Source organism: Equus caballus, chromosome 2 (genome assembly GCF_041296265.1).
Source record: "Equus caballus isolate H_3958 breed thoroughbred chromosome 2, TB-T2T, whole genome shotgun sequence".
In the NCBI taxonomy this organism is placed as follows: domain Eukaryota; kingdom Metazoa; phylum Chordata; class Mammalia; order Perissodactyla; family Equidae; genus Equus; species Equus caballus.
Genome location: NC_091685.1, coordinates 37,241,364 through 37,261,048, shown reverse-complemented (window position 1 = coordinate 37,261,048; position 19,685 = coordinate 37,241,364). Strand labels below are relative to the sequence as shown.

The following is a 19,685-nucleotide window of genomic DNA, read 5'->3' as shown; positions in this document are numbered from 1 at the left end:
CAGGGCAGGCTGCCCACAGCTGAGGACCCAGAGCTGGATCCCAACCTCAGGCTGTGGGGGAGAGACCCCCTTCCAGACCTCGGGCTGAGGATGCAGAGCCTGACCTCAGGCCGTGGGGGAGAGACCCCCTTCCAGACCTCAGACTGAGAGCAGAGCCTGACCTCAGGCCGTGGGGGAGAGACCCCCTTCCAGACCTCAGGCTGAGAGCAGAGCCTGACCTCAGGCCGTGGGGGAGAGACCCCCTTCCAGATCTTGGGCTGGGAATGCAGAACCTACCCTTCAGGATGAGAGGGCAGAGCCAGGACCTAAGGCTGGGGGACACAGATGACAGGCCTGGGGCTTCAGGAAGGCACCATGTGGCAAGCCCTAGGGGAGGGTGAGAAAAGTGAGCTCCATTGGGGCTCGCCTGATGGCCTAGTTGTTAAGTTCATGCACTCTGCTTTCGTGGTCAGGGATTCACGGGTTCGGATCCTGGGCGCAGACCTAGCACCACTCATCAAGCCACACTGTGGCAGCATCCCACATAAAATAGAGGAAGATTGGCAAAGATGTTAGCTCAGCGACAATCTTTGTCAAGCAAAAAGAGGAAGATTGGGAATAGATGTTAGCTCAGGGCCAATCTTCCTCAACAACAAAAAAAAGAAAGAAAAAGAAAAGTAGACTCCAGACTTGAGCAGGGCCAGAGACTAGAGACCAGCCTCAGAGATGCCCCTTCATCCCATGCTGCCCAAACAAGAAACACCTGGGCAACCGGCAATGGCTGGCTCCCAGTGCCCCTTAACCCTGCAGCCGGAAGGTTTAAGGCCCTGGGCTCTCCTCCCCTCTCCACGCCTCCCTCCCCTGGGCTTTTGACCCCTCCCGGCCCCTCCCCTTGCCTCCACTGACACCTTTGCCCCGGTGACGGTGACGTTGGTCCCTCCGGTGCAGACCTGGCCGGAGGCTGGGACTGGATGCCGGCGGCCATGTTCTCCCTGCCGTCCCTCTCCTCCTGGCTCCCCGGCCTCCCCTCCCTGGCGTGGGGCTCCAGCCTCCTCGACTCCCTCCTGCAAGGTGAGCGCCGACACCGACTCCCGCTCCGCCCCGCCTCCTGGCCGCTATGGGCAGTGCAGGGTGGCCCCCACCCATGTGGGCCTCCTGCTGCCTTGGCTGCTCGGTCCTCTAAGCCTACCAGGCACCCCTGCCCTCCCTCCCGCCCCCAGGCCTCATCGGGGCCTGCGGAGTCTCAGTCCTCAACAGCCTCCTGAGGGTCTACTTCTTCGTGGGCTGCGCCAAGTGAGTGCCCCCTCCCCGGCCCACCCCCGGCCCCTTGCCAGGCCCCTGGCCCCGCACTGGGACTCTGACCTCTGGGGTGAGGCTGGGAGTAAGAGACCACCCCTTCCCACAGCGAGTGTGTCTGGGGCACCCAGACCCCCTCCAGGGCAGGGGCTGGCGGGTCTGCCCCTCTGCCCACGCCCACTCTGCCCCCACAGCAACCCGGAGCGGCAGCCCGAAAAGGAGCGGCTGCGGGCCCAGTGGGCCTCGCTGGAGACCCTGCACCTGGCAGGGCTGGCCCTGGTCCTGACCATCGTGGGCACCCGGGTGGCTGCCCTGGTGGTGCTTGAGTTCTCCCTCCGGGCTGTCTCCACGCTGCTCTCCCTGGACAAGGTGAGACCGCAGGGAGGTGGAGGGTGGTGAGGGCCCGGTGCTGGGCCCACTTGGAGCATCCCCCGTCTCCTCACTGCCCGCCCCCCTGTAAGATTGAGACTAGAGAGTGCACATTGCCGCCTTGGGGCGTGACTTCCAAAGCAGAGCTCCCCCAGAGTGGACGCAGCCCCAGTCTGAGAAGACAGTAGTGCAGCTCCTGGAGTCGAGAACCTCCCACGGGCAGGCACCGGGCTGGGTACCCAAAGGGCATCGTCCCACTCATCCTCACAACCACAGGGGCAGAGGTTTGCTGCAATCCCCATCTCACAGGTGGGGAAACTAAGGCTCGGAGCGGGTAAGTGGCTGGTCTGTAGTCAACGACAAGCAAGGAGTAGAGTCAGGCTCTGACCCCAGGTCTGCCAAGCTCTGAGCCACCACCCTTCAGCAGGCAGATGGGTCCCAAGTAATAAGCATGATTGAAATGAAGTTGAAAGAAATGACCATTAGGGCTTGACCGGAAGGCAGTATTCCCTCTTTGGGGACAATCCTCAAGGTTCCTTCAGGCTCCAGCCTCCTACCGAGTGGAGCATCTGTACCTTGACAGCCCTCTTGGTCCCCCATGGTGAGGGGAGGTCAGAGCCCCCATCGAGACCCCTCTTCTGCCACCTCCCCTCCCAGGGCTCCCAGGTCCCTGAGAGGCTGCAGCTGTACCTGCTGTGTCAGTACTCACTGGGCTGCGGCCTGACCTGCGGCCTGAGCTTCCTGCAGGAGGGCGCCCCTCACCGCACTCTGAACCTGCTGCTGGGCCTCGGGCTGGCCGCCCTGCTCTGCACGGGCGCCCGGCGCCTCCACAGCCACACCTGCCGCCTCTACGAGCTGCACAGCAGCCAGCACTACTGTGGGGTCTGCCTGGGACTGCTGGCCGGTGCTCACGGCCTCCCCCGGCTGCTGGGCCGAGCCCTGGCCGTGGCCTTTGTTGTGGGCAATCTGGCGGCCGTGGCCCTCATCAACAGGGACTTCCTGACCACCTCGGAGGCCGTGCGCTTCTGGACACCACTCACCATCTGCTACACCCTGCTGGTCATCCACATGCAGGGTAAGGGCCACGGGCAGGGGCCCAGGCAGCAGTTCATTCACTCCGCATTCACATCCCACTGTCTGACCCAGGCACAGCATCGTGCTCCGCCCCAGGGAGGCTGACAACAGTCAGACAATCCCCCTGCCATCCTGGAGCACTGAGTCTGGTGGCACAGGCCATACAGTGGGGCAGCTCAGAGAAGGGTGCAGCGTGCAATGGGAATCCTGAGGAGATAATACTTGAATGGGACCTTGAAGGATAAGCAGGAGCTCCCTGAGAGTGGTGAGGGGGGAAAGGAAATCCTGGCAGAGGGAACCTCATATGCTGAAGCCCAGAGGTGAGAGAGAGCATGGCAGCATCAAACAACTGGAAAAAGTTGAGTGTGGTTGTCCCCCCCAGGGCCCTGGGAGAAGATGAGGCTGGCCAGGTTCATAGGAGCCTGATGGAGAGCCCTCGTCAGCCAGCCTGGGCAGTCTGATGGGAAGCCATGGCAGGGTTTTAAGCAGGGGAGAGTGACCTGGTCAGATCTGGGCTCTAGGAAGAGCCAATAGGCTGCAGGGTGGGGATGGGGTGGAAGTAGCAGGCTGAGAAAGGGCAGTCAGGCAGAGACGGCAGCAGGTGCAAAGGCCCTGAGGTGGGAATGAGCTTGTCTTGCTCAATGAACAGGAACACGGGGAACAGCTCAGGGTAGTGAGCCAGAGGGAACAAGTCAGAGGTGAGATGAGGTTGGAGAGCAGGCACTGGTGAGATCGGGCAGGACCTCATAGGAGTTGGGAGTTTATTCCAAGTGCAGTGGGAAGTCCTGGGAGGGTTTATAAGCAGAGGAATGATTTCATCTCATTGATATGTTTAGAGGGTCATTAGCTGCTGAGTAGACACTGAGTTGCAGAGTCAAGAACAAAAGCCAGGAGGCTGCTGCGAGAGATGAAGGTGGGGGGGCAGTGCGAGTGGCGATGTGCTCAGGTGGGATGGGTGTGGATCTGTGAGGCAGAAAGAGTCGACAGGGCTTCCTCATGGATCAGACGTGGGAGCGCAGGGAAGAGAGGAGTCAGGACGCTGGCAGCTGGAGGCTGGGTGCTGGGCCCTGACTGCAGGACAGACCTCCGCAGCTGCTCAGAGGGCGGGGGTGGGCGCGGGGGCTGCAAGGGGAGGGGGAGACTCGCACTGAGGCAGGAGGGTGGGGAGCTGGACCTCAGGTTGGGGCCCAGGTGCACAGGCGGGCAGGTGTGACGGGCGCCCCGTCCCCCAGAGGAGCAGCGGCAGCGCCCCGGCCTGCAGGGCCAGGTCCAGACGGTGCTGGTGCGCATGGGTGGCCTCTTCGTGCTGCTGCTGACTGTGGGCTGCTGGCTGGACCTCCTGGGCATCCTCGTCTCCCTGCTGGGCGAGCTCTGGTGCCTGGTGGCCGTCCGCAACCTGCTTGACATTTGCCAGATACAGGTGGGCACCCTGAACCCGGCTGTCCCCAGACACTGAAGCCCTGTTCCAGATAGCCCTGGGAGCCTCGATGGGCCCAAGTTTCAGAAGAGCTGGGGAGACCTGTCTTGGGTGGGGGGCAGAGGGAGCTGGAATCCCCTCTCCGACCTGGTGTTAACCTTTGACCCCTCTGTAGCCAGGGTCACTAGGAGTGGGGAGTTGAGGGGCACCCCAACCCCATCCGCAGGCCACTCCATCCCATGCCCCAGCAGCCGTGAATGGGAGGAAGGTCCTGGATAAGGAGGCCTGAGAAGCCCCAGGGGATGGCGATTGGGTGGCGTCCTCCATCCTTCCCTCCCTGCCTCCCCTCAGGATTTTCCATCCCAGAGGCCTTCGGGGTCAGCTCCAAGCCAGCCCCAGCTCTCAGCACCTGCCCAGCCCCCAGGGACAGCCCCCTCCTGACCCACCTCAGCAAGGACCTGGAGTCTGTCTCAGGCCCACCAGGCTCACCTGTAGGCCTTGACCCCGGCATGCTGCCTGGAGGCCGAACGGCAGGGCTGGCCCTCACCCGGAGCTCAGGGTGGGCACTGGAGCCCCCCCAGAGGGAGGGCAGGGCTTAGGGCTGGGGTCCTCAGAGAGTGGGGGCACCTGGAGGCCACTGGGTGAACCCCTCTTTTTCTCAGGGTGGGTGATGGACTCAGCCCCTCAGACCTGCCTTCCCAGGGGGGTGGGGGATGGGGAGAACAGCATTCCCAGAAGGGCCCCCCTTTACCGGCCCCCCTTTACCGGCCTCCCTTGCCCTCTCCATGGACAATAAAGATGATTTTCTCAACCTGTGCTAAGAATCATGCACTCACAGAGAGGGAAAGAGCCTGTCAGAAGAACAGCTACCATGTGCTGAGCACTGTGCTGGGCTTTTTTTTTTTTTTCTGGTGAGGAAGATTGGCCCTGAGCTAACATCTGTGCCAATCTTCCTCTATTTTTTGTATGTGAGATGCCACCACAGCATGGCTTGATGAGCAGTATGTAGGTCTGTGCCTGGGATCCAAACCCATGAACCCCAGGCCACCTAAGCGGAGCATGCAAACTCAACCACTGTGCCACTGGGCTAGCCACTGTGCTGAGCATTTTTATTATCTCATTTTATTTTGACATCAGCCCCAAGAGGCAGGTACTGTTATCCCTTTTTACAGATTCAGAAACTAAAGCTCAGAGAGGTTAGGTGACTTGCTCAAGGGCACACAGCTAGTTAGTGGCAAAGTCAGGATGTGAATCTGGGTGGCCTGACCCCCAGAGCTCAAGTGCTTTGCATGTTCCCTGCTACCCTCTTCTCGTTGAAGAACTGGGGCCAAGGGAACCCACAGACGGGGGCATGAAAATGATAGCAGCTCCCTTCCCAGCAGGTCCTGGAATGTGGTTCTGGCCACCTGTTGAGCAGGGTGGCCTGAGGCTCTGTCACAGTCATGTTCTGGCCCAGGCACCCAGCCCACAGGGCAGTTTGGTTCCATGGGGATTGAGGGCCCCAACTCGGGACCCTTTCCCAGGAGGGGCCCCACGGGGCAAGGAGACTCCCAGGCAGGGGACTCCGACGGGGTAGTGAAGGTCCGGTTGTCTGGGAGAGGCGGAGGAGGCACCAGGGAGCAGGCAAGGCCTGGAGAAGGTTCTGGAAGGGTTCCAGGCTCTGATGGGTCCCCAATTCTCAGCAAAGGCCGCCATGGTCACCCAAAGGCTACTGCTTCCGGGCAGGCAGGGGCTGGCCTCGGATGCTCCACTCCCCACCCCGGGGCACACCTGGGATACAGGTGCAGGCTGGCCCCAAGGCTGGGCGGGGCAGTGTCCACTCATTCCTCCAGGAATGGCCACCCAACAGACAACTCGAACCCAACCAACCTCTGATCCCCTGCTCCCGCCCTACCGCCACAAGGGGCCTCCCAGCCCCGGGGCAGCTGAGGTGGGGGAAATGCCTGTGGATGCCCCTCCCCCAATACAGGACCCAGCTCCCCCTCTGCCTGGGAGTGTGTCCCGCTCCCTCTGGGCAGGAAACTTGCCCCAGTCCAGGAGGAAACGGCTCAGTCAGGCGGGCACGGGGCCAGCCCCTTGCCAGACCCAGACTGGGCACCTGGTTCCAACTCAGGCCTGATGTTTTTGCTGGAAGGTTCCCCGGCCTCCCAGCCCCTAGCACAGCCTGGGACCCAGTGGGGGCGGGGCTGGGAGGGGATTGGACTTGTCAGTCCTTTCCTTTTTATGGGCACAGGGACTGTTTTCCAGACAAAAATTGGGCCACGTGAGCTGGAATAAGATTCTTTTCTTATCTATTAAATTTTTTGTGAAAAGTCTGACATGGGTATAAAAATTAGATCATTCTAAGTGAGGCATTCAGCAAATCTCCATGGCAAACAAAGAAAAATAGGCCCAAAGTCTGCAGGGCAGAGGAAGTCTGGCAGGTGTGGTCTGGAACGGGAGCATGAAGCTCCGGCTTGTTCTCACAGAGACCACAAGAGCCCGAATCCTGGGCCCCGATCAGCATCCTTCTGAAGATGGGAGAGACCAGAGGCTCCTGTCTCTGCGAAGAGGGGACAGTGACTTCTGGGGCAGCTAGGTTTGGGGTGAGCCAGGCTCCTCCCTCCTGAGCTGCCCACTGTGGCTTTTCTGTCCCTCTGGACATTCTGAATGCCTTCCCCGAATCATTCATTCACAAGTAATTACTGAACATCTGCCTGGGGCCAGGCACTGGGGATGAGCAAGACGTGCAAGCAGCCATTGGTGCTGCAGAGAAAAATAAAACTGGGTGAGGGGCAGAGTGACGGGGGCTGGGGCCTCAGGAAGGTGTGTTTGTTATCTACAGCTGTGTAACAAATGACCCCAAAACTCAGCAGCTTAAAACAAAAGATATTTATTGTCTGTCCTTTTCTGCAGGTTGGCATCTGGGGGCCACCCAGCTGGCTGCCCTGGCTCGAGGTCTCTCACAGGCCACCGTGGAGGCATGGGCTGAGGCTGCGGTCTCATCTTAAGGCTTGGCCAGGGGACAGTCCACTTCCAAGCTCACTCACGTGTCTGTTGGCAGGATTCAGTTTCCCGTGGGCCGTTGGACGGAGGGCCTCAGGTCCTCTCTGGCTGTTGGCCGGGGCCTCCCTCAGTCCTTGGCCTCTCCAGAGGGGCGCTCACAGCATGGCAGCTGGCCTCCCTCAGGGCAAGTGACAAGAGAGAGAAGACAGGACAGAAGTCACAGTCTTGTAACCCGATGTTAAAAGCAACATCCCACTGTTTTTGCTGCATTCTATTGGTTAGAAGCAAGTCTCTGGGTCTAACCCACCCCAGAGAGGAAGGGATGACACAAGGGCATGGCAAAAGGCAGGGATCCCTGGAGGCCACTTGAGAAGCTGCCTTCCAGAGAGGGCTTCTTTGAGTCCATCCTTCTGAATGGACTGAGGAGCAAGCCAAGCAAAAAGCTGAGGGGAGAACATCCCGGGCTGAGAGGACAGCACGGGCAAAGGCCCTGAGGTGGGAAGAAGCAGGGGATACTTTAGGAACAGAAGGAAATTCAGCATGGCTGGAGCATCACAGAGAGGATGGAGAGGCAGGAATGCGGTCATGGAGGCGGCAGGGCCTCAGGGTCACGGCGAGGGTTGGGATGTCATTTCCCTGTGTTGGGCAGCAAGCGGGCAGTCTGCACAAGGAGGTGACATGATCTGACTTACATTTCTAAAGGATTCCTCTCCTTGCTGTTTTTCGAATCAACAAAGTAGAAACAGGACACCAGTTTGAAAGCATCTGGAATACCCCAGTGAGACGATGGCGGCGTGGACAAGGTGTAAGGTGTGTGGAGGTGGAGGTGGCCAGAAGTGGCTGGATACTGGACGCATCTTGAAGCGTTGATAGGATTTCCTGATCAATTAGATGTGGGCTTGAGAGAAAGAGAGGCATCGGGGAGTTCTTAGAGTCGTTCAGGCCAAAACAACTGGGTGAACGAGACGGGGGCCTCCGGGCACGGAGCAGGGTTAGCTCACGCAGTGTGGTCTGCGGGGATGGAAGGTCCAGGTGCTGTGAGAGGTGGGCCGTGGTCTGGGGTCAGGGAGGCCTCGCTGAGAAAGAGCTGTGGCAACCGAATCCTGAAGGTCAAGGGGAAGTTCCCAGGCCAAGGGGTGGTGCTGGAGCCCAGGCAGGTGTTAAGGGTCCTGAGTGGCCAGGGGGACTGAGGAAGGGGCAGCATGGCTGGAGCAGAAGGGGCGAGGGGCACAGTGGTGGGAGATGCTGTCCCGGGGGTGAGCTGGGGCGGGATCACCCAGGGCCAAGGGGGGGCTGGAATCTTCCTGGAGAGCAGCGGGGGCCACAAACGGGCTGTGCTCTGGTCCGCAATGTCCATGTGCTGCTTTAGCGCAATGGTCTGACCGGAGCAGAGAATAGACAGTGAGGAGTAAGAGCTGGGCCAGCCCAATTTTAAGGGTCTCCATATAAATTTATATGAAAGTGAATACTGATTGAGCACGAGAAAGGAAAGTACGACAACCTGTTGGAGCCCTGCAGATCTGGCTCCGTTCTCTGACATGTCTCTGGGCAGCTGGCCAGGAACACTTAATGGAAAACACTTCCTGAGTGTAACCTGGCTGCCCTTCCCTCCTGGAACACTACATAACTCCCAGCAGCCCCCAGCCCTCTCGGGGCCCCGGCCTGAGTGTAAGTTTCCTTAACTTCCCAGTGAGCCCACCTCGAGCGGAGAGAGAAGTGGGGAGACGGCTAGGGGCCGTGGCAGACTCCGGGCCACGTTACCTTTTAGTAAGAGGGTCTCAGGGACTGAGGGTGCAGAGATAGACACTGCCAGAGAGTGGTGAGACGTTGGGCAGATGCTGCTAGGAGGGGAGGCTCCCAGTGAGGATAGGGGCTCAAGGAGTGGGTGGGATCAGTGAGGGAATAAGGGTTCTGCCTTGGTAAGCAGCCAAAGGCTTGGGGTAGACCCTCCAAAGTGAGTGACACCAGGATTTCCTCCTCTGTCCACAGAAGGGGCTCTGACCTTCAAGGCCTGGGTGAAGGAGGGGTCCTCCCGGCCCGCTGAGCCTCAGGCCTCCTCCAGGGCGCACCCCACGCTTCCCCCCGTCGCTCTGGAGCCTGTGCAGATTTGCTAAGCGGAGGGCCTGGCCGTGGGAACCAGCAGGTCCAGCCAGAGCCAGCTCAGGCCCCTGGACCAGGAGGGGATTAAGACCCAGACGTTGTTGTCACAGCCAGGTCTGGGAGGTTGGGCCCTGTCTGGCCCAAGTGGACACAGGCTTGGGGACTGAGAGCGGGGGACTCCTTGTGGCTATAACTGTGGCTCAGTTAGAGCTCCCTTGGTTTTTGAACATTTCCCCAAAACTTGGCCTGTTCAGTGAAGGGGCTTGGAGCTACACTACCTGCATTTGAATCAGGCTTACTAATGGGTGTGACCTTGAGGAAGTTACTCTCTGTGCCTCCATTTCCGCATTTGTTGAGAGAACTGAACAAAATGATGGAGGCAGGGCACTTAGCCTAGAGCCTGACCGTGGCCACTAGTGCCCCCCATTCCCAGAAGGGACTGCAACTCAGTGTCAGCAACGCCCTTCTGATGTGAAGGGTCAATGACATGCTCGCGTAAGGGACTGGGAAGGAGGCACTGGCTCAGGTGGCAGAAGCAGGAACGGAGCTCAGGGAAGGAAGGAGACGAAGAGGCACCCGGCCTCCTCCATCCTCAAGTCCAAGAGGAGCACGTTTACATTTCGTTTGCAAAGAGCTGTTGATAGGACAGCTCCCTAGGGAGGAAGCATAACCCCGTGCTGCCCATTTTCTTGCCCTGTCTTCCCCCAGCCTTCAGGACCACCTCGTGAGGAGCTGACCCTTGTTTTCTCCTCAGCAGAAAACTCAAGGTCAGAGAGATGAAGTGACTTGCTCAAGGTCTCAGAGCTAATATGTGGGGGAACTAGGATCCAAATTCAAGTGGGTCTGACTCCAAACCCCAAACTCTTAACCGCTCACTACCCTTTACTAGTTCTCGCCTGATGTGCATATGTAGCTACTTAAGACTCCCTACTCGAACATTTTGTAGGAATTACTGAGACCTTCCTATATGCTAAGCCCTGTGCTGGGTGCTGGAGACACGGAGAGTAATAAGACACAGCCCTGCTCCCATTCTGTGGGGGGGAAGCATATTGGTGCAACCCAGCAGCCTCGGGATGTATCCACGGGATGGACACCGCTCCTAAGCCTGTGTGGAGGAATCAGTGCGGGCTTCTCAAAAGTGGTGACAGGGCTGCAGAGTTTGCCAAGAAAAGGAGGTGATCCGAACCCATCTAGTCTTGCCAGTCCTCATCATGACTCTGCTTTAAGCAACAGAACTATAGTTTTAACTGGTTGAAGGAAAAGCAAGAGAAAAGAGAATGTACTGGCTCCAGAGGTCCAGAGGGAGGACTTCAGGCATGGCTGGATCCAGCAGCTTAAGTGATGAAATTAGTTCTCTCTCCTTCTCTATCATCTTTGCTCTGCTGTCTTCTGTGTTGGTCCAAGTGGTGACAAAAAGGGTGCCAAGCTTGCATCCTGCCAGCCTGGAAAAATACTGCCTCTTTCTAAATCATTCCAGTCAGACACTGAGAGTAGGGGTGAGGTTCCCCAAAGAAAAATTGGGTGCTGTTACCAGAATCTGGGAAAGTGATGCTAGCTGACAGGACCATGACGTCCCTTAGCTTCTCCACTGGAATCAAGACTCTTCCTTACCTTCAGCACTTTGTCCATCTCCCTATAATATCCTAACACCTCTGTCTTCTGTACGATGGGAAGAGTAAGGGAATTCACTTCTGAACACCTACTAAGCACCAGGCATATTTATCCACATTCATCCCATCAATCGTCAGAATGAAGCCACAGGGAGCTACTGCTACCCCCAGGTTACAAGAGGAAACTGAGGCTCAGAGAGAAATGACTTGCTCAGGGTAACAGGCTGGCAAGTGGCAGAACTGAACTCAGATACTGATGTAACTCCTATCTGTGTTGCCCCCCACTGGCCCCTGCTAGTGTGGGGCAGCTCCCACTTCTCTGCACCGCTGGCTGCACCGGCTGCCCAGCCCCTAGCACAGGGCCCTACACACAGCAGGTGCTCAGGAAATCAGTGTTGAACTGACCTGACTCCCAGCAGTGAGAGTGCGCCTCTCACTCCACCCCGGATGTGCCACTTCTGCAGCTGCGCATCCGGGCCCCCCAGGCTGGGGCTGCCGGTTCTGCTCTGACCTGGCCCAAGTGGAGCCTGTCAAGGAGAAGGGCAGCTGGACCGATGCTTCCCTCCCTTGGGGTCGCTGGCTCCCTGGGGACTGTGGCTCAGGGAGCCTCAGAGGAAAATCACAGGACCCAGGAGGGGAGGGCACCTCCGCACCACTTTCCCCAGGCTTGTCCCTGTTCTTGGATGGAGCTGCAGAGCAAACGGACCGACTGTGTGAGCAGAGAGCTCTGGAAACCAGGCGAAGGTGACTTGAGGACAGGCAGCCCCAGCCTTGGTGGGGCACCAATACAGGCCAGGCCCTGGTGTGCCCTTTCAGGGCCTGTCCCCTGCAGTTCTGCAGAGGCCTTCACGCCCCCATGTGAGGGCAACCAGTCGAGCTTCCCAATGTTACAGGTGAGGGAACTGAGCCCCGAGAGGGAAGGAACCAGTCCAGGGTCACGGCCGGCTCCAGAGAGCCAGGAGTCAGGCCTCCAAGCCCGTATTTTCCCTACCATCTCCCTCCCCCGGAATGTCCTCCCTGTTCTTCTCATGGCTGGCTCCTCCTCATCTCGGCCTCAAAGTCACCCCCCAGAGGCCTGCCCCACCCTCCCCTGCACCCCTGATGCTGTCTCAGCCCCTGGTCTCGCCTTCAGAGCACACTGCATCACTGGTAATCATTACATCAATTTGCGTTGTGCGTCCTCTCCCCACCTCCCTGTAAGTCTCGTGAGGATAGGACTGATCGCACTGACTGGATCCCTGCAGGCTCCTTGACTCGCACCGAGCGCAGAGGAGGCGCCCAGCCAGCGCTCTTTGGATCAAGGCCTCCTCCGTGAGCAGCAGGTGCCACGCTCGCCAGCAGACTGGGCAGCAGCAAACATCCCCACGGCCCTGGATCTCGCCCCCTAAACCTCTCTCGTGCCCCTTCCCTGCCACCCAGGGTCTCAGCTGCCATGACCCTCAGAGGAGGCTGAGCCCCTGCTCAGTGGCTGGGGAGAAAGCTGGGTCCGGGGGCTGCAGGACAGGAGGAGGGGGCGGGCCTCTGAGCTGGCAGACAAAGGGCGTGTGTTCTCATCCAGTGCACTTCCTGGGTTTCCATGGCAGGAAGCTTGGCACCTGCCGAGGTGACACCGACACCCGGGCTGGTGCGGGAGATACTTGGCCGGGACGCTCCTCTTTACCTGGGAGCAGTGGCAGAGGTGGGACTAGTGGCCAGGGGTGCTGCGTGGCAGGTAAGTAGTGGCAGCTGGACCCCCGCACCTGGACCTTGCCCCTTCCCAAGCCCGTCTTAGCCCAGAACAGATGTGGGGAGGCCTGGGTCCTAGATGGAGTCAGCGTGACCTTGGACAAGGCCCCAAATCAACCCTTCGGTGCCTCCTTGTCCCCCCTCAGGGGGACTTGGAGGATATCACTGGAGGTGAGGGAGGGCTGCTGCTGCTGCTTTTCTTTTGGTGAGGAAGATCGACCCTGAGCTCACATCTGCTGCTTTTCTTTTGGTGAGGAAGATCGACCCTGAGCTCACATCTGCTGCTTTTCTTTTGGTGAGGAAGATCGACCCTGAGCTCACATCTGTTGCCAATCTTCCTCTTTTTGCTTGAGGAAGACTGTCAAGCTGAGCTAACATCTGTGCCAATCTCACCTATTTTGTATATGGGACGCTGCCACAGCATGGCTTGATGAGCAGTGTGTAGGTCCACGCCCCGGATCCGAACCTGTGGACCCCGAGCCATTGAAGCAGAGCACACGAACTTAACCTCATGCCATGGGGCTGGCCCCAGCAGCTCCATTTTTCTCTGTCTTAAATAAGCTTCTGGGTCACAAAGCACTTGAAAAGGGGGTTCTACAGCCATAAGTGTCTGAAAACCCCTAGACCGCACCTTCCTCCTTAAGGTCCTTCCCATCTCTGGCGTTCTGGGGCTCCCTCCTTCCGCCGGGGAGGGGTGTAGGGAGCTTTGGCTCCAAGCAGTGCTGCAAAGTGGGAGGGGGCATTGCCAAGCCTGGGAATGAGCCTGGCCAGGGACGGGGGCGGCCTTGGGGGCGAGTCTCCCTCTGCCGAATGGGGAGGGAGTCCCCTCTCTCTGCATCCGTGAAGGGTGGCCATTGCGCCGGCCCCTTGGGCCAGCAGAGCCCTGTGTGTGCCCAGGGGCACCTGCTAGTCTGGGTTTGAATCCAGCTCTGCCACTTGCCCCTTGTGTGGCCTTGAGCCTTTCTGGGCCTCAGTTTCCTTGTCTGCGAAGCAGGAATAGTCAGCTCTCTGCCCAGGGCTCTCCTGGGCTTTAAATGGAAAGGTCTGGAGGCCAGGCACTGCACACAGGAAGCCCCTACAAACGGCAGCTACTGTTATCGCCATGTCATTGCAGGGTGGCTGTGAGGATGGAATGAAAAACTGGATGTCGGGGGGATGGGAGAGGTGACAAAAAGGGCTGAGGGATTTAGGGAGGTGGGAGAAGGAGCATGGGGCAGGACCCCCATGAGCCAGAGCCCCTCAGGAGCAGCCCCAGAGCCATCCTGGCCAGGGCAACTGCAATTTCGGGGCCGTGGAGGAGAAGCCGACCCTGCCTGGCCTCCCCCAGATGGCGCTGGGCCCCACGCTCCCCTGGCCTCAGCGCCTGTGGCTTTAATCAAAAGAACAATCTGCCTCTGAATCAGACCCAGATTCCTTTCCCAGCAACGTTCCCGAGGCCTCCAGGGACCCAGGCGGCCCATCCTGGCTCCACCTCCCCACCCAGGGCCCAGGCTCAGCCTCCCTCTCCCTCCTCCACGTTTAGGGGGCGAGGGGTAAGGGAGGGGGGGGTCGGGGTGCAGGAAGTGGGAGAGGGTCAGTGACAGGGCCCAGGGTGGCAAACCAGGTGACCTGATTGCCAGCTGGGCCCTGCCCACCAGGCCTCCTAGAAGGGCTTGTCCCCCAGGACCCTGGGACCCACCTGCAGAGGGCTGAAGGGTCCAGACAGGTAGTGACACCTCAAAACAGCAAATCCAGGTGACCTGCTCCACTGGGGCACCCCCTAAAAGAGCCCCAAGTCCAGCATATACTGACCCCTGACTGTGTGTGCTCTTCACTGTCATTATCACCTTTTATCCTCAGGCTGACCCGAGAGGTAGGCAGCCATGGCCCCCACTTTACAGACGAAAAAACTGAGGCCTGGGAAGGTAGAGTGGCCGCCAGGGGTCAGACGGTTAGCGATCGGCCGTGGAGCTCAGGTCCACCTGACTCAGGACCCTGGGAGATCCCAGGCCAAACTGAGATGGAAGCACCCCTCCCCGCGACAGGGCGGGTGAGGCCACCAACCCAGGTGACCCAGAGGAGGGGGAGGGTAAGGACCACTCAGGGTGCACAAAGGACCTGGGGGTTGGGCAGCGGGAGAGGCCGCCCACCCTCCAGGGGAAGGGAGGAGTGGTTGAGGGAACAAAGGGAGGAGGAGGGGGCGGCGCGGGGCGCGGCCGGGCAGGTTGGGGGGCAGGTAGGGGCCGCCTCCGCCGGGCGGGCATCCCGGGACCCCTCCCGGAGCGTCACCTTTTATGGTAAGGCGGCCCGGGCGGCTGGGCGGAGGGAGGCGAGGGGCGGGGAGGGCGGAGCGGGCGGGAGGCGCCGCGCTGCTCCCGGCTCTGCTGGCTAGGGCGTCGGACCGGAGCCGCCGGGGGCGCGGGCGGCCCAGGTAAGCGGGGCGGGGGCGGGGGTCCCCTCCTTCCATCCCTGCCCCTGCCACACACAGGTGACAGCGCGGGCAGCCTGTGGCCAGAGCCCACCCCGCCCCCCGGCCGGGACCCCAGCCCCGGCGCTCCGGGAGGGGGCCTGCGGGACGCCGGGGAGGGGGCGCAGTCCCTCCGTCTCGGTCCCCGGAGTGGGGGAGAGGGCTGGTGTCCCTGCCCGGGAGCGGGGCGCCAGGGAAAGGGGTGGGCAGGGCGGAAGCTCCCGCACAAAGAGGACAGCGTCCCGCACATGGATCGAATTAAAGTCCCCGGCGGCGCCCCACAGTGACCCGGCCAGCCGCCCTGCTTGGCTGCTCGCGGGAGGGCGCCGGGTTTCCGGAGCTCCGGGCCCCTTTACCCGGCCAGGGTCAGGCGGGGGGAAGGTGGGGGCGCAGGGCTGCCCCTCTCTGGGCCTCAGATGCGGTCTGGGGCCGGGAAGGGGTGGGACTGGGCAATCCCCAAGGTGTGTGCCCCGGGGCATCTTGGCGTACGTCTCCAGCCCAGAGCTGAGGACCCCGGGAAGAGGCTGGGCAGCGCCTAGACCCGTGCTCATAATAATGATGGAAGCTAAGTCCGGTCCTTCCGGACCCTCAAGGAGCCCAGCCCCCAGGGGCTCCTCCACCCCTCAGGGGCTGAGTGACCTGCTGGCCTTCTCTTTGAACATACCGCGTACCAAGGTCTTCAGCACTGTCTCTTTTTACCCTCTCAGCCACCCTTCTGGACAGACCTCATTCTCACTTTATGAAAAAACTGAGGCCCAGAGAGGTTTAGTGACCAGCTCAGGATCACCCAGCAGGAAAGAGGTGGGGCCCCGTGTGAACCCAGCTTTGTGTGCCTCCTCCGCTTCCCTGGGGTGGGAGAGAGGGAGAGGGAACCCCTATGCAAGGCTGCAAGGGGCGCGGTCTCTCTCCCACTTCCAGCAAAGTTTAACCCGGAACTCAAGCATAGACTGCTTTATCCGAGTGTTAGAGAACACAGCTTAGAAGTGGTTCCAGAGTTTTTTGGAAGTAGTTAGAAGTAGGTAGGGGGATAGTGCGGGGCGCGGGGCGCTGCCGGGAGCCCCTGGAGGCCCTCCCGCTCAGCCAGCCGGGCCCCTGCCCTGGGCTGCAGCTGAAGCGGAGCTGGGTGGGTGGCTGGACTCAGCTCCTTCCTTCCTCTTGACAGGAAATGACTTTCCTTCCCTTTGTTCCCACTTTCTCCCATCACCCTACTGGATCTCAGATTCGCCCTCTGGGGGAGGCAGGGTGGGGGGTCCCCTGGGTGCGGCTGGCTGGGAGGCCGCCCCGCAGGGAGCTTTCTCGCACATACCCCGCTCCAGGGTGACCTGGGGGCAGTAGGACCAGAGAGCAGCCAAGGCTCCCTTTCCCGCCAGGACCTGGCCTGACTGACGGGGCTTTGAAAATCCCCAGCTGGGCCCCTTCCCTGGGGCCTCAGGTCCCTGCAGGCACCACAGGGCGGGACTGCGGGGGGCGGGGGGGGGGGGGGGGGGGCTCCAGCTGTGAGCATCTGGCCTCTGCACTGGGATATTTGCCTAGGATGTTTTCCAAGAAACCGGCAGAGCCGACTTCCCGGAGGGGTGGGCTGGGGTGGAGTGGGGGTCAGAGCAGGGTGGGAGGGAGGCTGAGGGAGCATCTGTAGCAGTCCCTGGGGACGGCCCAGAATGTGCTGGCCACAAGATAATTGGTCTGCATTGGGCCATTCTGGGGTGAAAACAGGCCTGAGAATTTGGGGGCCCCTGTGCCATCCAGGGAAGAAAAAGTGTGTCGTCTCAGGTCCAAGGACACCCCCTGGACTCAGGTCGGATGGTGCTCCATTAGAATTCCAAGACTGCCATGGGTGGCCAGGAAAAGTCACTTAACCTCCTGGGGCCTCACATGGCCTGTCTGTAAAGTGGGGCATAAGGGGCGGCATTGAGAATGAGGGGAGCTTTGAGGCTCTGCGGGGGCCTGGCTCACAGGGAGCCAGCGCTTTCCCAGGAGCCCCTTGTTGTTCTCGAGTATTTCAGTCTCAGATGTCCTGGAAAATCCTTTACAAAATAGATCCTTAAACATAACAAAGTATAAAACCAAAGACTATGACAGCCAATATAAGCACATACACTTCCAACATCACTTCCCAAACAAGAGGGAAAAGAGAAGCACTTTAAAAGAACTTCGAAAGCTTTCATACATTGGTTTCTTATTCAGAACAGATACTTTATCATCAGACTGAGCTATGCATTTTCACCAAATATGTAAACCAATTTAAGAGGAATTTAGGAACATATGTTGTTGTTCCTGTTGTCATTATTCTCTGCCCGTCACCCAGAGAGCCCGCAGTGGCCAGTGGACTCTGAGATACAGAGGGAGGCCTGTGTGGCCTCTCGGGCCCTCAGCCCCACCCAGCCTGCCCCACTAGTTGAGGTTCACTCTCTGGGTCCCCATGCACCTGTGGGCTGGGCTGTGGGGCCACGGCAGGGTGGGCCAGCTGGAGGGGGAGATAGAGGAGGCCACGTTTTTCACCCTGGGCACAGGCCCTGGGTGTCCAGGGAAGACCCCTGAGCCGAGTGGGGTCCACTTGCCCCACCTCATGGCCCCAGAGGCTACTGTCTGCAGGAACCCCCTGCGGGATGGGAAATGGGCTCTCCCTGGTCGGGGTGCCACCCTGCTCCAAGATCCATGCTTTGATGCCCACTGTAAAGATCACAGACAGCTGAAGGCACACGCAGCCACTTGAGGTTGTGGGGGGCAGACATGGTGACAGTGGGCCAGCATGTCCTGTGATGGGCTGTCATCGCCCTGTGGAAGCAGACAACTGCCCCAGGGCAGGGCAGGGCAGGGTCAGGAATCAGGGGAGGCTTCATGGAGGAAGTGATGTTTGAGCAGGGCCTCTAAGAAAAACTGAAATTCACTCTGGAGGGAGCAGAAGAGAAAAAACAGGTGGTGGAAACACTCCAAGGCAGGTAAGGGAGAAAGACAGTCGAGGAAGGGTGAGTGGTCCAGGGTGGTCGAAAAAGAGGTTGAGGCCAGGGGAATTTGGACTTTATCTTGAAGGTAGTAGGGAGCCACGGAAGGCTTTTGAGTAGAGAGAAACAATCAGATTTATGCTCTAGAAAGATCACTCCAGGGACAGCGTAGGAGGCAGGATTGGAGACCCTCGAGGCACCCACGCCCTTCTCACCCCGTGCCTGAACAGGACTGAGATTTTGGAGATGGGACAGAGTGAGAGATTCTAGCAGTAGAATCAGACTTGGTTGGCTGTGGGGGCTGACGGTGGAGAAACAGATGCTGTCTCTTGGGCTGGGCTGGGAGAGGGCAGCAGAGCCAAGTGGCCAAGGTCGTGGGCTCTGGGTTCAAATCCCAGGTGGGCACTGCGAGACCCTGCACAAGTGACTTCCCCTCTTTGTCTTGGTTTCCTCATCTGTGAGATGGGGATGGTCATAGTGCCCATCCCCCAGCGCACGGGCAGGAAGTGGCAGGGCCTCGCTGGCCCAGAGCAGGTCTCCCCAAACGGGAGCCCCAATTGTCCCCTCAGCCCCTCTGCCTCCTGGAGTCCAGCCCTGATGTTCTGACATCCGCGCTGTTTCCCTCCCGCAGTGGAGCTGGCCTGAACTTCGGGGACGGGGACGGGGACGTCGGCTCAGCTCTCCCAGGAGAATCGATCCCAGGTGAGGGAGGTGACGTAGGGTGTGGCCCAGTGGCAGCCCGCTGGCTGGGGGTGGGGAGCCCGAGGCGCTGGTCCTTCCTCTGGCTTCCGGGGAGGAGGGAAATTAATCCTTTGTGAGGTAAGCAGGGCAGGGCTGCCCTTAGCTCCTCCAGGTGCGTAGGTTGGGGGAGGGGCCGTCAGGACTGCTGGCTCCCACCTTGTGGCCATGTCACCTGGTGGGTACCTGCTCCACCCCCCACCCCCCCGCGGGACATCCCCAGCCCCTTCCTGGGCTGGGCTGGGGCGCTGGCGTGGTTGGGAGGAGGGAGGCCCCATGCCCTTGAGTCGTCTGCATGTCCAGGAGGAGTGTGCCCCGCCCCCTGCCCTGAGCCCTGCCCAAGCCTGAGCCCCACTGTGTCCCCGGCCCCCCCAGGAGCCAAGGCAATGGCCTTGAAGCCTGAGAAGAGGGTCGCCTCGTCTGTCTTTATCACCCTGGCCCCCCCACGTCGAGATGAGGCTGTGGCTGAGGATGTGAGGCGGGCAGTTTGCGAGGCTCGGCCTGGCCGCCCATGGGACTCTCCTGCCCCCACGAAGGCACCCGGGGCCGGCTCAGCGGGGAGGCCCGGTCCCTGGACACCCCCTGGCAGGGCTGCAGCTGCAGTGCCGGCTGTACCCCCTCAGCTCTCCAATGGAGGTAAGAGGGTGAGGGGGCTGGGTGGGAGACTGGGTCAGAGGCAGCGCCGCGGTGGGGAGCGAAGGGCAGGCTCTGAGGCCATTCATTTATTGAGTACCTACTGTGTGCCAGGCAGACTCTGGAACACACCTACCTGGGTTTGAATCCTGGCTCTTCCACCACTTTGCTGTGTGACATTGGCAGGCCACTTAACCTCTCTGTTTCTCGGTTCCCTAATCTGTAAAATAGAAATAATGATAGTACCTTCCTCAAAGGGTTGTTGTGAGGATGAGATGAGTTAATACTTATGTGAAGTGTTTAGCCCAGCACCTGTCTCCTAGAAAGCGTTAAATGTGTGTTACCTGCCATAATTATTCTGGGCCAGACAC

The 19,685-nt window shown here is 59.9% G+C and overlaps 2 protein-coding genes across 8 annotated transcripts in view; both read left to right on the top strand.

Moving 5' to 3' along the window:
- The first annotated feature begins 482 nt into the window (after positions 1-482).
- Positions 483-7,421, top strand: TMEM82 (transmembrane protein 82). 2 transcript variants are annotated; one of them, XM_023635713.2, is made up of 6 exons: positions 483-1,050; positions 1,200-1,272; positions 1,470-1,644; positions 2,302-2,719; positions 3,951-4,138; positions 7,031-7,421. In XM_023635713.2, exons 1-6 carry the CDS (start codon positions 951-953, stop codon positions 7,310-7,312), a joined length of 1,236 nt encoding a protein of 411 aa, XP_023491481.1. In that variant the 5' UTR covers positions 483-950; the 3' UTR covers positions 7,313-7,421. The 2 variants fall into 2 exon arrangements, with proteins under 2 accessions (XP_023491481.1, XP_023491482.1); XM_023635714.2 differs by lacking the exon at positions 7,031-7,421 and adding an exon at positions 4,487-4,946.
- Positions 7,422-12,389: 4,968 nt separating this feature from the next.
- FBLIM1 (filamin binding LIM protein 1) overlaps positions 12,390-19,685 on the top strand; it is a 28,911-nt gene continuing 21,615 nt past the window's right edge. The window contains exons 1-4 of one of the 6 annotated variants that reach the window (XM_070260925.1): positions 14,490-14,602; positions 15,709-15,802; positions 18,575-18,645; positions 19,057-19,317. In XM_070260925.1, the coding sequence (XP_070117026.1) occupies positions 19,068-19,317 (250 nt within the window). In that variant the 5' untranslated portion in view covers positions 14,490-14,602; positions 15,709-15,802; positions 18,575-18,645; positions 19,057-19,067. Of the gene's footprint in view, positions 12,542-14,489; positions 14,603-14,744; positions 14,832-14,864; positions 14,966-15,708; positions 15,803-18,574; positions 18,646-19,056; positions 19,318-19,685 lie in introns of those variants that run through there. The other 5 variants (XM_070260924.1, XM_070260927.1, XM_070260926.1 and 2 more) reach the window with 5 other exon arrangements.